Here is a 14719-nt window from a genome sequence, read left to right as displayed (position 1 = left end):
ATCTTAGTTCTGACCCGAGAGGGGTCTTGAGACCTGTCGTAGGGCGCAACGAGGACGTTGCGTTCTTTGACAGGGGGTGAATTGTAACATCCTGAGTTGTGATATATGAAAAGGATTAAGAGAATTGATTTGACTACCTATGTCACCAAAGTTGACTTACCTTTTCCGTCACACATCCGTTTAGAACTCTAGAGTTAAGCGTGCTTGGGCTGGAGTAGTGAAAGGATGGGTGTCCTATCGGGAAGTAATTCGCGATATCGTGCGAGTGAGGCCAAAACACAGGGAAATGTTGGGTGGTGATTACAGGGTCAGTAAACAATGATTTTGAGCCTTGAAAAATTAACGGACCGACCGTTGGAACAGGATGAAGCCGACGGGACGAGTGAGCCGGCGTGGGTGGCCCATTAGCCGTGGGCGGTCGGGACGTTATAAGTGGTATCAGAGCTGGTTAGCCATTTCGGTTCTGACCCAAGAGGCGTCTTGAGACCTGTCGTGGAATGCAACGAGGACGTTGCGTTCTTTGAGAGGGGTGAATTGTAACATCCCGAGTTGTGATATATGGAAAGGCTTAAGAAAATTGATTTGGCTACCTATGTCACCAAAGTCGACTTACCTTTTCTGTCACACATCCGTTTAGAACTCCAGAGTTAAGCGTGCATGGGCTGGAGTAGTGGAAGGATGAGTGACCTATCGGGAAGTGATTTGCGATACCGTGCGAGTGAGGCCAAAGCACGAGGAAAAGTCATGTGGTGATTGCAGGGTCAGTAAACAATGATTTCGAGCCTTGGAAAATTAATGCACTCCCCGTCGGATGGGATGGGCCCCACGGGCTGATTGAGCGGGTGTGGGTGGCCCATTAACCGTGGACGGATGTGGGCGTTACAGTTTATTCCTGCTCATTCTTGACTTTATTGATCTGCATTTTTCAAAAAAGAATCTATATCAAACAGAGCATAGGACAACTATTACAAATCCAAACTAGATTCCACCAAAGTAGATATATAAAAAAGTAACAACAACCATCTATAACTTGATATACAACTTATCATGATCAAAATCCAAGTTCTATTAAAACCAGTCAAGTTCTAACATCTCATGAACTAACAACGCATGCTCATAAGAATGCAGTCTCAGCTTTACCTTTACAAACACATCAAAGTACTAGATCACAAAACCAGAAGCAAGCACAACGACAACAAGCTCATAAGAACGCAGACAACACAGACAACAAGCTCATGCTTTAAGCTCATAAAAAGACAGACCACACATACAAACCTCAACACATAAGCATTCTGTCCAACCACATTTCTTACTTAACTGAAGTCATACCTTATAAACAAATGAAAGCTTTACCTTCATGTGCTAGAGTCTCTAACTTCTGAGCTACTTTTTGCAGATTCATTATCTTCATCATCGAAGTAATCTTCAATATCTCATGTAGTTAATGAGTATAAGTTAGATAAACAACATAAAAAAATCAATTTCTGTTAATAATGAAAATTTTACCTTCAAACTCTGCAAATCGTCTTATAACCAATTTCGAGTGGCAATTAGCGCTTGCACATTTTTGGAAAGAATTCAATTTCTGAAAGGACTCAAAAATCTTCCTCCAACACTGAAAGCTGACTCAGCTGCAACAGTGGTGATATGTATGCTCAGTAAATCAGATGCCATTGAAGCAAGATCACCATATCGATGCTGATTTTCTTTCCAAAAATTTAAAACTTCCATGTCTTCAAAAGTCTTCATCTCTAGTCTTGGTTCAACATCCAAATAGGTTTCCAGATTTGACTTAGCATTTCTTGAACTAGATTTGAGGCTATTTTCAAACTCAAAGAGATCATGTTATATACAAAGACACAAACCAGTAAGTTACTTGCTGTTGTTTTTGAATGACAAATAATGAGAAAAATTTGAAGAACTTACATCCCATCACAACACTTCGGGCTGTCCACAAATCTGCTGTAAAACACACTCGACCCTTGTGATTCACCAAAACCTCTATCACCTTAGCTTTTTCTATCTCATATCTCTTGTAGACATCTGCTGCTGCAGTTTGTCTACAGATATGTTGACCATCAGGGTCAAGAAATCTATCTCTTTCTCTTACTTTTTCGTATTCAACATACTTAAAATGTAAGTCATGATATATAATTATCTAAGACATCTTCTCTCTATCCGTTTTGTGATCATATTTAACAGCATCAGACCTAGGCTTAGCAGGGCATATCTTTGAATGGCGGTTTAGTGTTGATGTTCCATGTGTTTTTTCTACTACCAACTTAAGACCACAATGATTACATCTAGCCCTTTCTTTTCCATCATCCTGTAATCCTACATGAATAAAATCTTCCCAACATTTAGCCCTACATCTTTTACGTACCGGTTGAAATGGCTGAGTGCCACTTAGTGTTTGCTCATGAGATTCTTCTTCACCTTCCATCTGCACCTCTATGTTCTCATTCTCAGCATCCATAGCAGCAAGTGTTTCAAGTGATGGGAGATCCATAGTATCAGTAGCTGAAACTCAGTACAAAAATAAGACAAGAATAGTTCATAAGCTGAAAATATTACTTAAGACAAAGACAAGTAACAGATAAGAAATTGAGTTTATTACAGAATCAAAACAAATGAACTATCTGAGAATAATAAAAAAATTCTTTCCCACGAGAGACGTACCAGATCGTATCAGAGATGAAGCTAAAAGATGGGTTAAAATCTCCTCTTACCCTGAAACGAAACAGAGTCAAAAGGGTTATAATAAGAGAAGACAAATGACGAGCTCATCAGAAACATGAATCAAAAGTTCAACAACTTTACAATCCCTAAGGCCCACAATACTCTGTGAATAGAGAAAGTAACATATAAGAAACAAGGGTTTTCTCGTAAAATTACCAGAATAGAGAAGAAGAGATCGTCGTTGGGGGAAAAAGAGATCGTCGGAGGAGGAAGAAGAGATGTGAGAAGGAGCGATCGTCGTCAAAATCTGAGGAAGAAGAGATCATCGATGAATTTTGGGGAAAGACAAAACAACTTCGTTTCACCATAAAACAGAGATTTGTTTTTTATAAATCTAATAGGGCCTAACCCGATTTAAACCCATCTTTTTATTTCAGCTCAATCCTAAACTGGCCAGAAATGCTTTAAAACAATTAATTAGGGTTAGGAATCTTACTTTTTATCTATGGGCTGGGCTAACCCTAAATATCTCAGCCTTATATAACATTCTTAGTTGTGTTCTTTACTTTATGTATTTTGTTGTTGTTAGATTTAATTTATGTCAACCTGCTTCTTTTGTTCTGCATCTTTTGTCAAAAACACAAAATTATAAATGAATTTAATGTTTCTACCCCCAAAAAAAAAAACCTTTTGCTTTGTAGTTGATTCTCTATAATATGAGTAGTTTGACATTTGCTCTAACCAAAAAAAAATCTGAAAGAAATTAAAAATTCGACATAGTTTTTGGCTTTGGCTCTTTGCCTCTTTTTTTTGTTTGTTTCAAAATAGTAAAATATAATTAATGTATTATATTTTTTGAAGGGGATAAATTGGTTGCATGATAGTGATACAGACAAAAACAAAGCAATGAATTGAATAAAAATCGAGGACCCTCTTCTCATGAAATCGAATCTAATCAAAGCTTCTTCTTCTTCGTCTTTCAAAGTTTCAACTCTTAAAACGTCGCGCTACACTACAAATCACCTCACATTGTTTTCGTAATCTGACTCTCGCCTCCAAGCAACATACTCGATCCAACGTAAAGAAGTTTTGAAGTCCCCAGGAGCAAAGAAACGTGGCTTTTCTCTAAGTGACACTGTGTAATATGGAAGTAGAGAAACCAACAAGTAATGTACAGGACAGATTTTAGAAAAAAAAAGATGTTCAGGTCGTTTATTGTTGTAGTGCTGCTTGTATAAGGTTTCGCTTCTCCTCTGATCTGTGTCGGAACAACTTTGCAATCTTTCTTCTCTCGCAGTCCTGAAAATTCAGACGAGGAAACAGAACATATGAAACTTAGAAATTTAGTTCTAGATACTCTTTGCTACGCAGACTACGGTATGAAATCTAATCCACAATTCAATCGTTGTACGAACACAAAAAGACATCCATAAAATATGAGACCACTACATACTACCCTGGGGTTGCACGACTAGACAAGCCACTCACTGCATTTGGGGTTTGGCTCTGATACTACTAGTTTATAGGACTTTACTCAACCTCGTGTCAAAAGCACTTTCGACTTTACAACCCTAAACCCAGCTTACAAATGGAGGCAAGGCAACCCACTGCTTTAGATGAGCATCAAACAGCTTATTGTTATTGATATCTTTCTTTACCTTGAACATGTGAAGATTAAATGGTTTGTCAGGATTCATCCTTCTTAGTTTCTGGTAAGTATAGGCAAAACTCAGCTGGTCACGAGGAGTGAAGCGTTCCACTTCGTTGTACCAAAGACACGAGAATAAGTTCGACATGGGTGTATGTGCACGTACAATGAAAGACCCCTCTGGAACATCTGCGACCAAGATAAACAAGAGGATTGTAAGTAAGCAAAACGCACAAATGTATTGTACATATGACCAATGCCAGGTATTGATTGACCCTTGCATGGTGGCAATAAGGGTTTGACCAACAAGAGCATATAACCTAAATGTTGCAGTAATGGATGGCTGCAAAAACTATTAGCATAGTTGCGCATGCGAATATCTAAATCCTCGACTGATCATAAACAATAATACTTGATAAGGAAATTAAAAACTCAGTGTGCATCTAATGAGCAACCCAGTTATGGCCACTAACTAATGCAAAACGCTCCCCGCAAAAAAAAAGGGTTGAAATTTTGGTTTATATCAGTTATCCAACAAAATCTTACTGCTAGGAAGAAGCTTAAACGGATCTGAAGCATTGAATCTGGTCAGCCCGTCAGCCTTGTAAAACTCAAACTGTTGATCTATAACAGTATGATTGTACTTGTTCAGCTTCTTGTTTTGTGCAACCTCTTCCCATAAACAATGGCGATCATAGTGATTGGATATAGCATACTCGTGACCTTTACGCCATAGGAAGTACTCCAGAATGAGTAGAGGATCCAACTGAAGTCGCAACTTGCTGTCTAACCAGATTGAGTACCTGGAAGAATAAACAGCAGATGAGTTTCTTTGTGTACTAATATAGATTTGGTCTGACTTGAGAAGCTTGGTCTGCGTTGCATATGCATCCAGATGCATGCGTATTCCAAACATGGCTTTGTCTTTGTGGCTCAGAATGACAATTATGCATATGCTTTACAAATTATAACTCATGTTCTTTCAGGTATTTTTCCTTAAACCTACTCAACCATGGGACACTTATATGTTTTCTAACTGCAACTGCTGGAAAAATATGTGCTAGTCGGACCCATCAAAAATCAGAGTTAAGACTTACCTTGCAGATGGAAAAAGTCGGTGTGGCAACAGTTTTGGTATTTTTCCTACCCTCCGCATATCTGCGTAAGGAAGATTCTTCACAACAACCAACTTCCACAAACCAATGAATCCTGCTCGGTCTGGAGCATTGCCTTCTGCAGAAAGTGTTTGCATGGTAATCTCGTCCACGAACACAATGAAGCAGACATTTTTTCTTGACAACCTACTTATCTAAACGAATAATAAAAAACTCAGGTTAGCACAAGTAACAAAATACCATAAAAAATCAAGCAAAAGGAAATAAGGATTACAAAAGAGCTAATATGTCTTCTGAGATTATTAAGGAAAAATGAGGTTGCTCCTTGAAGCAAGATAGTTTTGCTAGAGGAGCTACTCCCATGTCCTGGTAAACCTTTATAAGGCCATGAGAAGAGATCTTAACAGATGGCTGTCCATGGCTGATGAAAACACTCACAGAACCAACTTTATGATGCCAGCTATTTAAGCATTCATTATAACTCACTATTAGTGTACCTAGCTCAAAACTGCTCATTTTCATCTATTTCCACCCATTAGTCTACAAAAGTTAGTTAAACTGCACCTACAGTTTAACACGTGTCACTTGAACTCTCTAAGATAACTCGGCTCGCAAGTCTATGCTAGTGACTATGTATGTGCCACTAAAACTTAGGCTCAATGTATGCGCGGTAGACTCCTATTATGATACACAACTCACTGGTCACAGAAACAAATTTTAGACGCAGAAAATCAGAAGGCCAAACAACATAAAGATACATCAACGATGGACAGAATAATACCATTTTATTGGCAGGAGGCCTCAAGCGATCAGAATTGCCAAAGATGCATGAGATCACAGCAATGTGGCAGCTACTGATATAATTAGTATCATCTTCTGTCAAGTCAAACCCAGTGGTTGGAGATCCTTTGGGAGCTTTGACAAAACCACAATGAATTTTCTGGTCTTGAACCAAAAAGGAAGCTTCCCGCTCCTGTAAACTCTGATGACCTGCAAACCTAGGCTCCCACTGTTCTTCCCCATCGGGTTTATCTTCATTCTCTATGTACTGTAAGGAGAACCTAGCAGATTTTCGAGTATTCAAGGGCTCCACTATTGGTTGACTAGAATTCAACAGCTTCATCTCACAAGATGCACCTGAAAGATTTGAACAAAAAGAGAATGATGAGCAGAGACACAGAAGTTATCAAGGAAGGTGATTACGAAGTTATCACCTGAAGATCTGCGGCCTCGACCTCTTCTTTTTGTATCAGATCGTGATTTTTTCCCGGACTTACCACCCTTACTAACAAGAGAAGAATCCTCAAGTGAGCTTTTCGAATTATCCTTTTCCTCAATATGCTCCTTAACCTCGGTAGGCTTGTTTTTATGCGTATCTTCATTGTCATCCTCGTCATGCCCGGAATCAACGTATTCATCCCCTTGAGAATCAATGGCATCATCGTCATTAGGGTCCAAATCAAGGGAAGCTTGATACTCAGCTTGATACTTGTTTAATTCGTTCCGGCCAGCTTCATTGTAGAAACCCACATTCCCCACCTTTTTCACTTCAGCCACATCAACATGTTGATGCTCTACTTCATCTTCATTATAGTCATCATCCCGTCGTCTGTCATCCTTATCCCAATATCTCGAGTCTCGTCCATGAACCACTGAACCCTGACCAAACTCAAGAACCTTCTCAGGGTCAATTCTCGTCACATTCGCCAGAAAATCACCGTCGTAAGAATCTAATCCAGACAAAAAAAAAAAAAAAAAATGGAGGCTATAAGAAACAATCTTAAGAGATATAATAGCAAGAGAAGGAATCGAACGAACCTTTATCATCGTAGCCATTGTTAGTAAAGCCAGAGATGTAATAGTAGGCTAGAACAGTGAGAAGGAGCACAAGGCAGATGACAAAGACTACAGACCCGATTCCAAGGCGACGAATCCTCTCAGGTCGTACGGATCGCCTCCACCGATTAGTCTTAGCGTTCTGAGTCGCTCCTCCGACGCCGTTCCGGATCCCGATCGCTATATGATCAGAAGAAGATGCGCCGTTGTTGGCGTACTGAGGGACGCGACCGTTCAATCTCTCGGTTCCGGATTGTCTATATTGAGCCATACTAGCATTGTCGACGAGACGAGCCCTCTCTCTCTCTCTCTCTCTCTCTCTCTCTCTCTCTCTACGCCCTACAGGTGAAGGGGACTGGTTGTTGAGAAGGAGATTTGAAGTATGAATGAAGCAAACTTGGTTGACTTACTTCACGGACGAATAAAGATCGATTTTCACCATTTACATCATTAAGTGAAAGAGAGAGAGAAAGGAGAAACATAGGCAGGTTACAGATGATTGCGCGTGATCGACGACGCGCTTCCGGCGACTTATTAGCTGTATGCGGGGAATCACAAGCCCCTAGATCTGGTCCGACCCGCTCATTTGTGGATATTCTCTATTCTGGGCTTTTTGGGTTTATAGATTTTGGGTCCATCAACAAATTTTCAATAATTTTCTTCATAAAATTGTGTACTTGTACCACCGCAGTTTAAACAAAGTAAATAGTAGATAACCAAAATGTACAAAAATAAAACCAAAATAAAACTATGCAACATACAAAATAAAAATTAACAAAAAAGTACACGTCTAAGCAAACCGGGGATCTACCGATTCCGAACACCATAACTCGAACACTTTTGTTGTTGTCAAGTCCTCATAGTTGATGCCACTAGTGCTACTTTCCAAGGCCAACCCTCAAATTTCATTAGAGCGAAGCGTTCACTCTCCATAGTGAACAGTCCAAAGACGGTTTGGCTTGGATAGTTCGAACAAACAGTTTCTGAAAATCGATATGGAAATAAAAAAAATTCTAATTTAAAATTTTTCAAAGAAAAAAAAAAGAGGATCCTTAAAAAGCTATTGCATCGAAACATATAAATGGCTAACATTGAACTTGGTAAAATGAAATGGTTGAATAATTGAAAAATGAAACACAGTCAGTGTTAGATGATAATGAGAAGATTTGGCCAAGTTTGGATGCACTAGATGAAAAATGATTCTGAGTAGGAATGGAATGCTTGGAGCTAGATAAGCTCGGCCGGTTGGTTTTAAACTCAGATCAGTTTGTGAATTTCATAGGAGTTTGGAAAGTTATTCAGATAATGTGGAATTTTCTTACAACAATTGTGGGATTCAAACAAGTGTGGTCATTCTCGGACCGGACAGCTGGACAATGATCCGATTCAGTTAGGATGGTTGAGCTTGTTGACTTGACAATGATGGTCAGATTAATACAAGTATTGTCAGATTCAGACAAGTATTTGCGGATTCAGACATAGAAGTTGGGCTTGTCGGTTTAGAACATGCTGGTCGGATTCAAGATGGTTGGTTTTGTCATCTGAGATTAGTTAGTTCAGAGCATGGACATACTGATATGCATTTTTCGCGGAATGGTTAGTGAGCCAAAATGTGTACTAAGATCCAAAGAGAATGAGCGGAAACAGTTATTTGACGGTTACTGGATTTCCAAACTAGCGCAAAGTGGTTAATGAGTTATATCATGTGTGTGGATCCTAAAACCTACACTATGTATTTGGTAATGTTTCTAATAGATTAGGGAAGAAGAATTTTGTGGCAACAATATCCTCAAAATACAACGATGTAATCAGACTCAAGTTGACGAAAATAGTCTTTATATATATTGATGTTGAATCGTTTACAACGTATGAAAATGGTAGTCTAAACAAGACTTAGACTAGGAATGAAAGTAAGGACAAGATTCAAAGGGGTAAGTGAAGAGCTCGAGGTCAATAGGCCAAGGAGTGTTCCAGCGTGTCTTGTCTCCTTGCTCTCGTATCCCTTTTATAATCCATCATCTTGTTTATGGCTTCCGATATTTCCTCTTCCTCCTAATGTTGCGATCCTGGAAATCTTAGAGACTTGGTGGTTGCCAGAAATCTTGGAGTTTGTTTGGCGAATATCCCATTTGGTGTTACTTGTTTCTTCAATCCTGCAAACTTGGCTTCTGGTCCTAGTCGAGTTCAAGATTAATCACCAAAGATCGACCTTCATTTGGATCTACGTTGAAGTCGTCATCTTAAGGTTATTGCATGTCTTTGCTTTAATGAGCTTTGTCAGATTTTGGGTCCAATAGTTGTCCCACCGTCCTTAATTGGCTCGTTCGTTGCTTGTTACGGAGTAAGGATAAAATCTTTTTTGAACTTCCAAATCTTCCTTTTTCGCGGGGATAATTGTGATTCACCCATGATATCCGCAGGGTCGTATTCTCATAGGGTCGTATTCTCATAGATTCGATTTATCCCTTGGCATAATCTCCTCGATATATTTGTAATCTCGGTTATAAATTCAAGGGTCATACACTTCTCTTTTTCATATCTTCCTTCGTTTTTATAGTCTTTTGCCGACGATGTTCACTAGGAGAAGATGATAATGGTCAAATTACTCTAAGAGCAACTCTCTCAAATAAAAGATTGATTGCATTATTTATGGATCAAATCTACATGGAGCGTGGATTACACAATAAATTGTAAGTTTATAGGTTAAGTTAGGAAAATAATATGAAAGCAATAAATCAAAACAAATCAAATAAATTGGTTTGTAAATAGATGGGAAAAGCGTTAGATCCAGGGATATCAAATAGGTAAATCATAACTCAAATAAATAGTTGCTAACGGTTTTATTAAGATTAATCCTAGAACTCGAATTCATAAGTAAGCCATTCAATTCTCATTGTGATTACTATTAGATGTCTAAATCATCGATGTCCAACTCTCGTTGCTATTCCAAATAAATTAAGTGCCAATTTGATATGTTTACTAAGTCCTAGACCAATTTTCGTTGTGATTAACAATTTAGCTCAACATGATTCAGATCAAGTGTTGATTTCATTCTCATGTTTCTCAAATATCCTAAGATCAGATTTCTAATTAATTACTCCAAATAAGCAATAAGATTAATCCTGGTGAAGGATGAAATATGATTACCATAACAATTCTATATATCACAAGTTCATCAATACTCTAAAAAACTATTAAATCTAACAAGAAGACTACTCAGACATGATCATACAAAACATTGCAAAAATTTGAATGAATTACATAAGAATATAAGAGTTAATTAATACAATAAATAGTAAATTTCAGTTGGTTTAAGTATTAACCGTAATCAATATAATCGGATGACCAAAATAGCAACTGAATTATAATAAATATATTTATAATGTTCCAAATACTTTTATATTATTTTGTTGGACCATTTCAAACTTTTTTTTTCAACACTAGAATTATCATTAGAAAATCCGAGAACCATACAATAACAGAGTCGCAAAAATACTTCCATCTAGTGCCTACCCATCAGCAACAAAACAACTCTCCTACAACATCATCTTTAACACACCAAAAAACAATTAGAGGGCACTCCTTTCATCGACAAAGAGATCATGTAACCACCTTGGATGACCTGATGAAACATAAGATTGAGTGAAGCCACAATTCATGACACTTTGAGCAATGAATGAAGCACCTCTATTAAAATTCTTGTCGATCACTAAGGCTTCCCATTCAGCAATACCTACCACCGCTCTACGGACATTGTCACCTTGCTGGCAAAAGGATGGCCACGCTGAGGGCATATTTACAGCTCCAAAAATTTCTTTAAACTCCCCAGTGAAGATCACCCTGCTCACCTTCTGACTTCTCATACTCTCAACCGCCCATAACACTATGGTCTCCTTAGCTTGTTCTTTGGAAGAAAACTGACCAAATGTACGACGACTGTGACATAACACCACTCCCTTTTCATCACGCAAGACCCAAGCACCACCAGTTAGCAACGAGTACTTCGCCCAATCCACTGCTATGTTGCACATAAACCAGTTCTGACGGTGCGGTCTCCACTTCTCTACAGCTACCACCGCCGGGGTTTCTTCCAACCGCAACCATTCTTCTTCAATTCTATGAGCCATAAACCATTCATTAGCATCTGCAGCAGCTTTCCTAGCTATCTCTGTACACGAAAAGGAGATTCCTTCAAAGATCAAATGATTTCTATTTTTCCATAAGTTCCACAGGAGCCATGGCCATGATCTTCTGGCCCTCTCTTGAATCCCAAGATTCTTGGACATCTTGAGAAGGTAATTAACATTTGCAAAGATGGAGGAATCACAGAAACCATTACGCGGGTGAGGCATTCCAGATAAGGCCCATACTTGTCTTGCTACACAGCACTCGAAAAGGGTATGATTGATTGATTCTCCTTCAAGACCGCAAAGCTGACATCTCATATCCACTTTCATACCCCTCTCCGATATCAACTCCGCTACTGGAAGAGCATTACTCAAACATTTCCAGAGAAACACTCTGATCTTTGGAGCTGTTATCACCTTCCAAACTTGCTCCTTTAACGGGCATAGGAAGGGTAACGACTCAGCTTCCCTCCTACCAACTGAGACCTTTGTTGAGGTTGCCAACCAATAAGCTGATTTAACCGTAAAATTTCCACTGTGATTGAATCTCCACACCCAAAAATCCTCACGATCAACCGTAGGTAGCTTGGCAGTTATGATACTCACATCACCAGGGACAAAGAGATCATTTAGCACTGCAAGGTTCCAATTCCGTGATGATGAGTCAATAAGATCAGAAACCATGAGATTCACATCAAATGTGATGTTCTTCACCCAAGGAGCCCTCAACCCTTCAACTGGATCATCTAACCATCTATTAGCCCACACTCTCGTCTTGCGTCCATTCCCCACCCGATACATTAGACCTTTTAGTAACAATTCCCTGCCAAACAATAAGCTTTTCCACACATAAGATGGTCTCTCTCCTAAAGAGGCAGAGAAGAAATCTACTAGCGGGAAGTATCTTGATTTGAGGAAGAGAGATAACAAACTGAGAGGAGATGTAAGGAGCTTCCACGCCTGTTTCGCTAGCAATGCTTGATTAAAGCATTCTAGGTTTGTAAATCCAATCCCACCAAGATACTTAGGGAGACACAATTTATCCCACGCTACCCAGTGGATTTTCCGAATATGAACGTCTGAGCTCTACCAATAATTCGCAATTATGTTGTTAATGCTCCTGAGCACTGTCTTTGGAAGTCGAAAACACGAAATGGCAAATACCGGTAGAAAAGTGATCACAGATTTGAGCAGAACTTCTTTTCCTGACTGAGATAGTTTCCTCATGTACCATCCCTCCACTCTTCCTTCTGTACATTCCTTTAGAAAGGAAAACAATTCTACTTTGGAGCCCGAAAAACACTCCGGCAATCCTAAGTATTTGCTGGCTCCCCCTTCATTCCATATACCCAAAATCTGTTGAATCTTCAGCCTCTCTTCATCCATAATCCCTTCACCAAAGAATATGGAAGATTTTTGTAGGTTAATGGTTTGGCCAGTTGCTTTGCCATAGAATATCAGAATTTTATTAAGCACCGTAGCCTGTTCCACCACCGCTTTGCACATGAATAAACTGTCGTCCGCAAACAACAGACGATGAATTGCCGGGCCATTGATAGAGAAGCTCAGCCCGTGAATGAGACTTGACTGCTCTGCTAAGTTCAACAGATGTGAAATACCTTCTATGCAAAGGACAAACAGGAAGGGCGAGAGAAGATCCCCCTGGCGGATCCCTCTTTGGGGAGTGATCAGACCAAAGGGTTGGTCGTTTATTAGCACCGAGAAGGTTACCGAAGTAACACACATCATTATCCACTCCACCCATTTGTCACAGAAACCTAACGCCAGCAAGAGACTTCTAATGTAGCTCCACTCAACCCTGTCATAGGCTTTCGACATGTTCGTTTTCACGGCCATGAACTCATTTGCAACGACTGGATGGACCTTCAAAGCATAGACCGCCTCATGAGCTATGATGATGTTTTCCGATATTAATCTTTCACTAACAAAGGCTGATTGATTTATTGAGACCACTAATCCCAGTAGCGGCTGCATACGAGTCACGAGAATCTTAGCTACAGCTTTGTAGAGGACAGAACAGAGGCTTATCGGTCGGAGATCCGTCATATTCTCTGGATTCTGCACTTTAGGCAATAGACATATATGGGTGAAGTTCCAATCACTAGGTAAGACACCAGAAATGAAGACTTCCTGTATCTCTTTAGTCACTTGATCTCCAATAACATCCCAAAACTTTTGGAAGAACAAACCTGTCATACCGTCCGGCCCCGGAGCACTCTCCGCTTTTATTGAAAAGATCGCCATTTTTAACTCTTCTTTGGTGACTGGACGAGTTATAACATGGTTCATTTGATCAGAAATTTTAGGAACCATGTTCCTGAAAACAGGCTCAAAGGAAGCAGGATGGGACGATTTAAAGAGCTCCGAGAAATAATCTATTGCTATTTCTCCCTTTGCCGCATCAGACCACAACTCAGTGCCCCACTTGTCTTTCAGCTTCAGCAAATTTTTCCTTGATCTGTTGGTCTTTACTGTGGCATGGAAAAATTTGGAATTGCGGTCTCCTCTATGTAGCTATTTATCTCTACTTCTCTGTTTCCAATAACTTTCCTCCTCCTTGTACGCACGAATAAGCTCAACCTTTGTCTCTCTAATCCTATGATAACAGGGGAAGGATCTTGATTGTAACCATTCCAATCTTTGTTCCAGCAAGTTAATCTTATCTTTGGCATTAAAAACCCTGTCCTTTTTCAAATGGCTTATCGCCCTCCTACATCTTCGCAGTTTCTGAGAGACACATTGGCTTTGATTACGTCTGCCCTCCACCCAGACTAAAGCCACCTCTCTCTTAACATTTGGGTGATGAAGAAGTCACTACAAGAAAACAGCGGTATTCTGACGGACATTCCGACGGAAAATGAAATCCTCGGAATATCCTGAGGAATTTCCGAGGATATTCCGAGGAAACACAAAATTTGGTTTCCTCGGAATTTCTTCGGAATATACCGACGGAATTCCGAGGAAATACCAGTCCGTCGGAATATTCTTATGGAATACCGAGGAAAAATGTATTCCTCGGAAAAAATCAATGAATTCCGAGGATATATTATAGCCATTGGAGAGCCGTTGGGGGATTTTAAAAATTCCAAAGAAATTCCGACGAACTAGCCGTTGGTGTCGGAATTCCATAGGAATTTCCTCGGTCTGTCGGCAGGATTTCAACTATAAATACAAGCACCCCTCTTCCTCTTCATTCACTCCATATCTTCATCCTCCCTCTTACTCTCTTTACACACGAATTTGATTCATAAAAAACATGTCTTCTTCAAATTATTTTCGTTCTTGGATCGATC

At 39.5% G+C, this 14719-nt stretch overlaps 2 protein-coding genes and 1 long non-coding RNA gene across 4 annotated transcripts; all 3 read right to left on the bottom strand.

Annotated features, from left to right (window-relative positions):
- Positions 1–718: 718 nt before the first annotated feature.
- Positions 719–3011, bottom strand: LOC106298261. Of its 2 annotated transcripts, none has more exons than XR_001261463.1 (6): positions 2896–3011; positions 2680–2730; positions 2384–2520; positions 1507–2060; positions 1330–1423; positions 719–916 (listed from the first exon to the last, which is right to left on the bottom strand). It is a non-coding gene; the product is annotated as an uncharacterized LOC106298261 (long non-coding RNA). The 2 variants fall into 2 exon arrangements; XR_001261462.1 differs by having other exon boundaries at positions 1354–1423.
- A 620-nt stretch (positions 3012–3631) lies between these two features.
- LOC106298253 lies at positions 3632–7788 on the bottom strand. The gene is made up of 7 exons (XM_013734347.1): positions 7261–7788; positions 6657–7172; positions 6224–6579; positions 5425–5636; positions 4874–5130; positions 4338–4516; positions 3632–3978 (listed from the first exon to the last, which is right to left on the bottom strand). Exons 1-7 carry the CDS (start codon positions 7547–7549, stop codon positions 3892–3894), a joined length of 1896 nt encoding a protein of 631 aa, XP_013589801.1. The 5' UTR covers positions 7550–7788; the 3' UTR covers positions 3632–3891.
- Positions 7789–10847: 3059 nt separating this feature from the next.
- LOC106297486 lies at positions 10848–13670 on the bottom strand. Its single transcript, XM_013733718.1, has 2 exons — positions 12570–13670; positions 10848–12491 (listed from the first exon to the last, which is right to left on the bottom strand). The coding sequence occupies exons 1-2, from the start codon at positions 13668–13670 to the stop codon at positions 10848–10850; spliced, it is 2745 nt and encodes a 914-aa protein (XP_013589172.1).
- Between the last annotated feature and the right edge of the window lie 1049 nt (positions 13671–14719).

Source organism: Brassica oleracea, chromosome C6 (genome assembly GCF_000695525.1).
Source record: "Brassica oleracea var. oleracea cultivar TO1000 chromosome C6, BOL, whole genome shotgun sequence".
NCBI lineage: Eukaryota > Viridiplantae > Streptophyta > Magnoliopsida > Brassicales > Brassicaceae > Brassica > Brassica oleracea.
Note: the sequence above shows the minus strand (reverse complement) of the source record. Positions and strands in the feature narration are given on the sequence as shown.

Bases quoted from the DNA above. Each gene is read 5' to 3' on its own strand.
- LOC106298253 (XM_013734347.1), bottom strand. From the start codon at position 7,549: ATGGCTCAATATAGACAATCCGGAACCGAGAGATTGAACGGTCGCGTC. The intron at 6,580-6,656 runs GTGATAACTTCG...CAAATCTTTCAG, and splicing joins TCGAGGCCGCAGATCTTCAG to GTGCATCTTGTGAGATGAAG. The intron at 3,979-4,337 runs GTAAAGAAAGAT...CTGAATTTTCAG, and splicing joins TTAATCTTCACATGTTCAAG to GACTGCGAGAGAAGAAAGAT.
- LOC106297486 (XM_013733718.1), bottom strand. From the start codon at position 13,670: ATGGCGATCTTTTCAATAAAAGCGGAGAGTGCTCCGGGGCCGGACGGT. The intron at 12,492-12,569 runs GTATTTGCCATT...AATTATTGGTAG, and splicing joins CTGTGATCACTTTTCTACCG to AGCTCAGACGTTCATATTCG.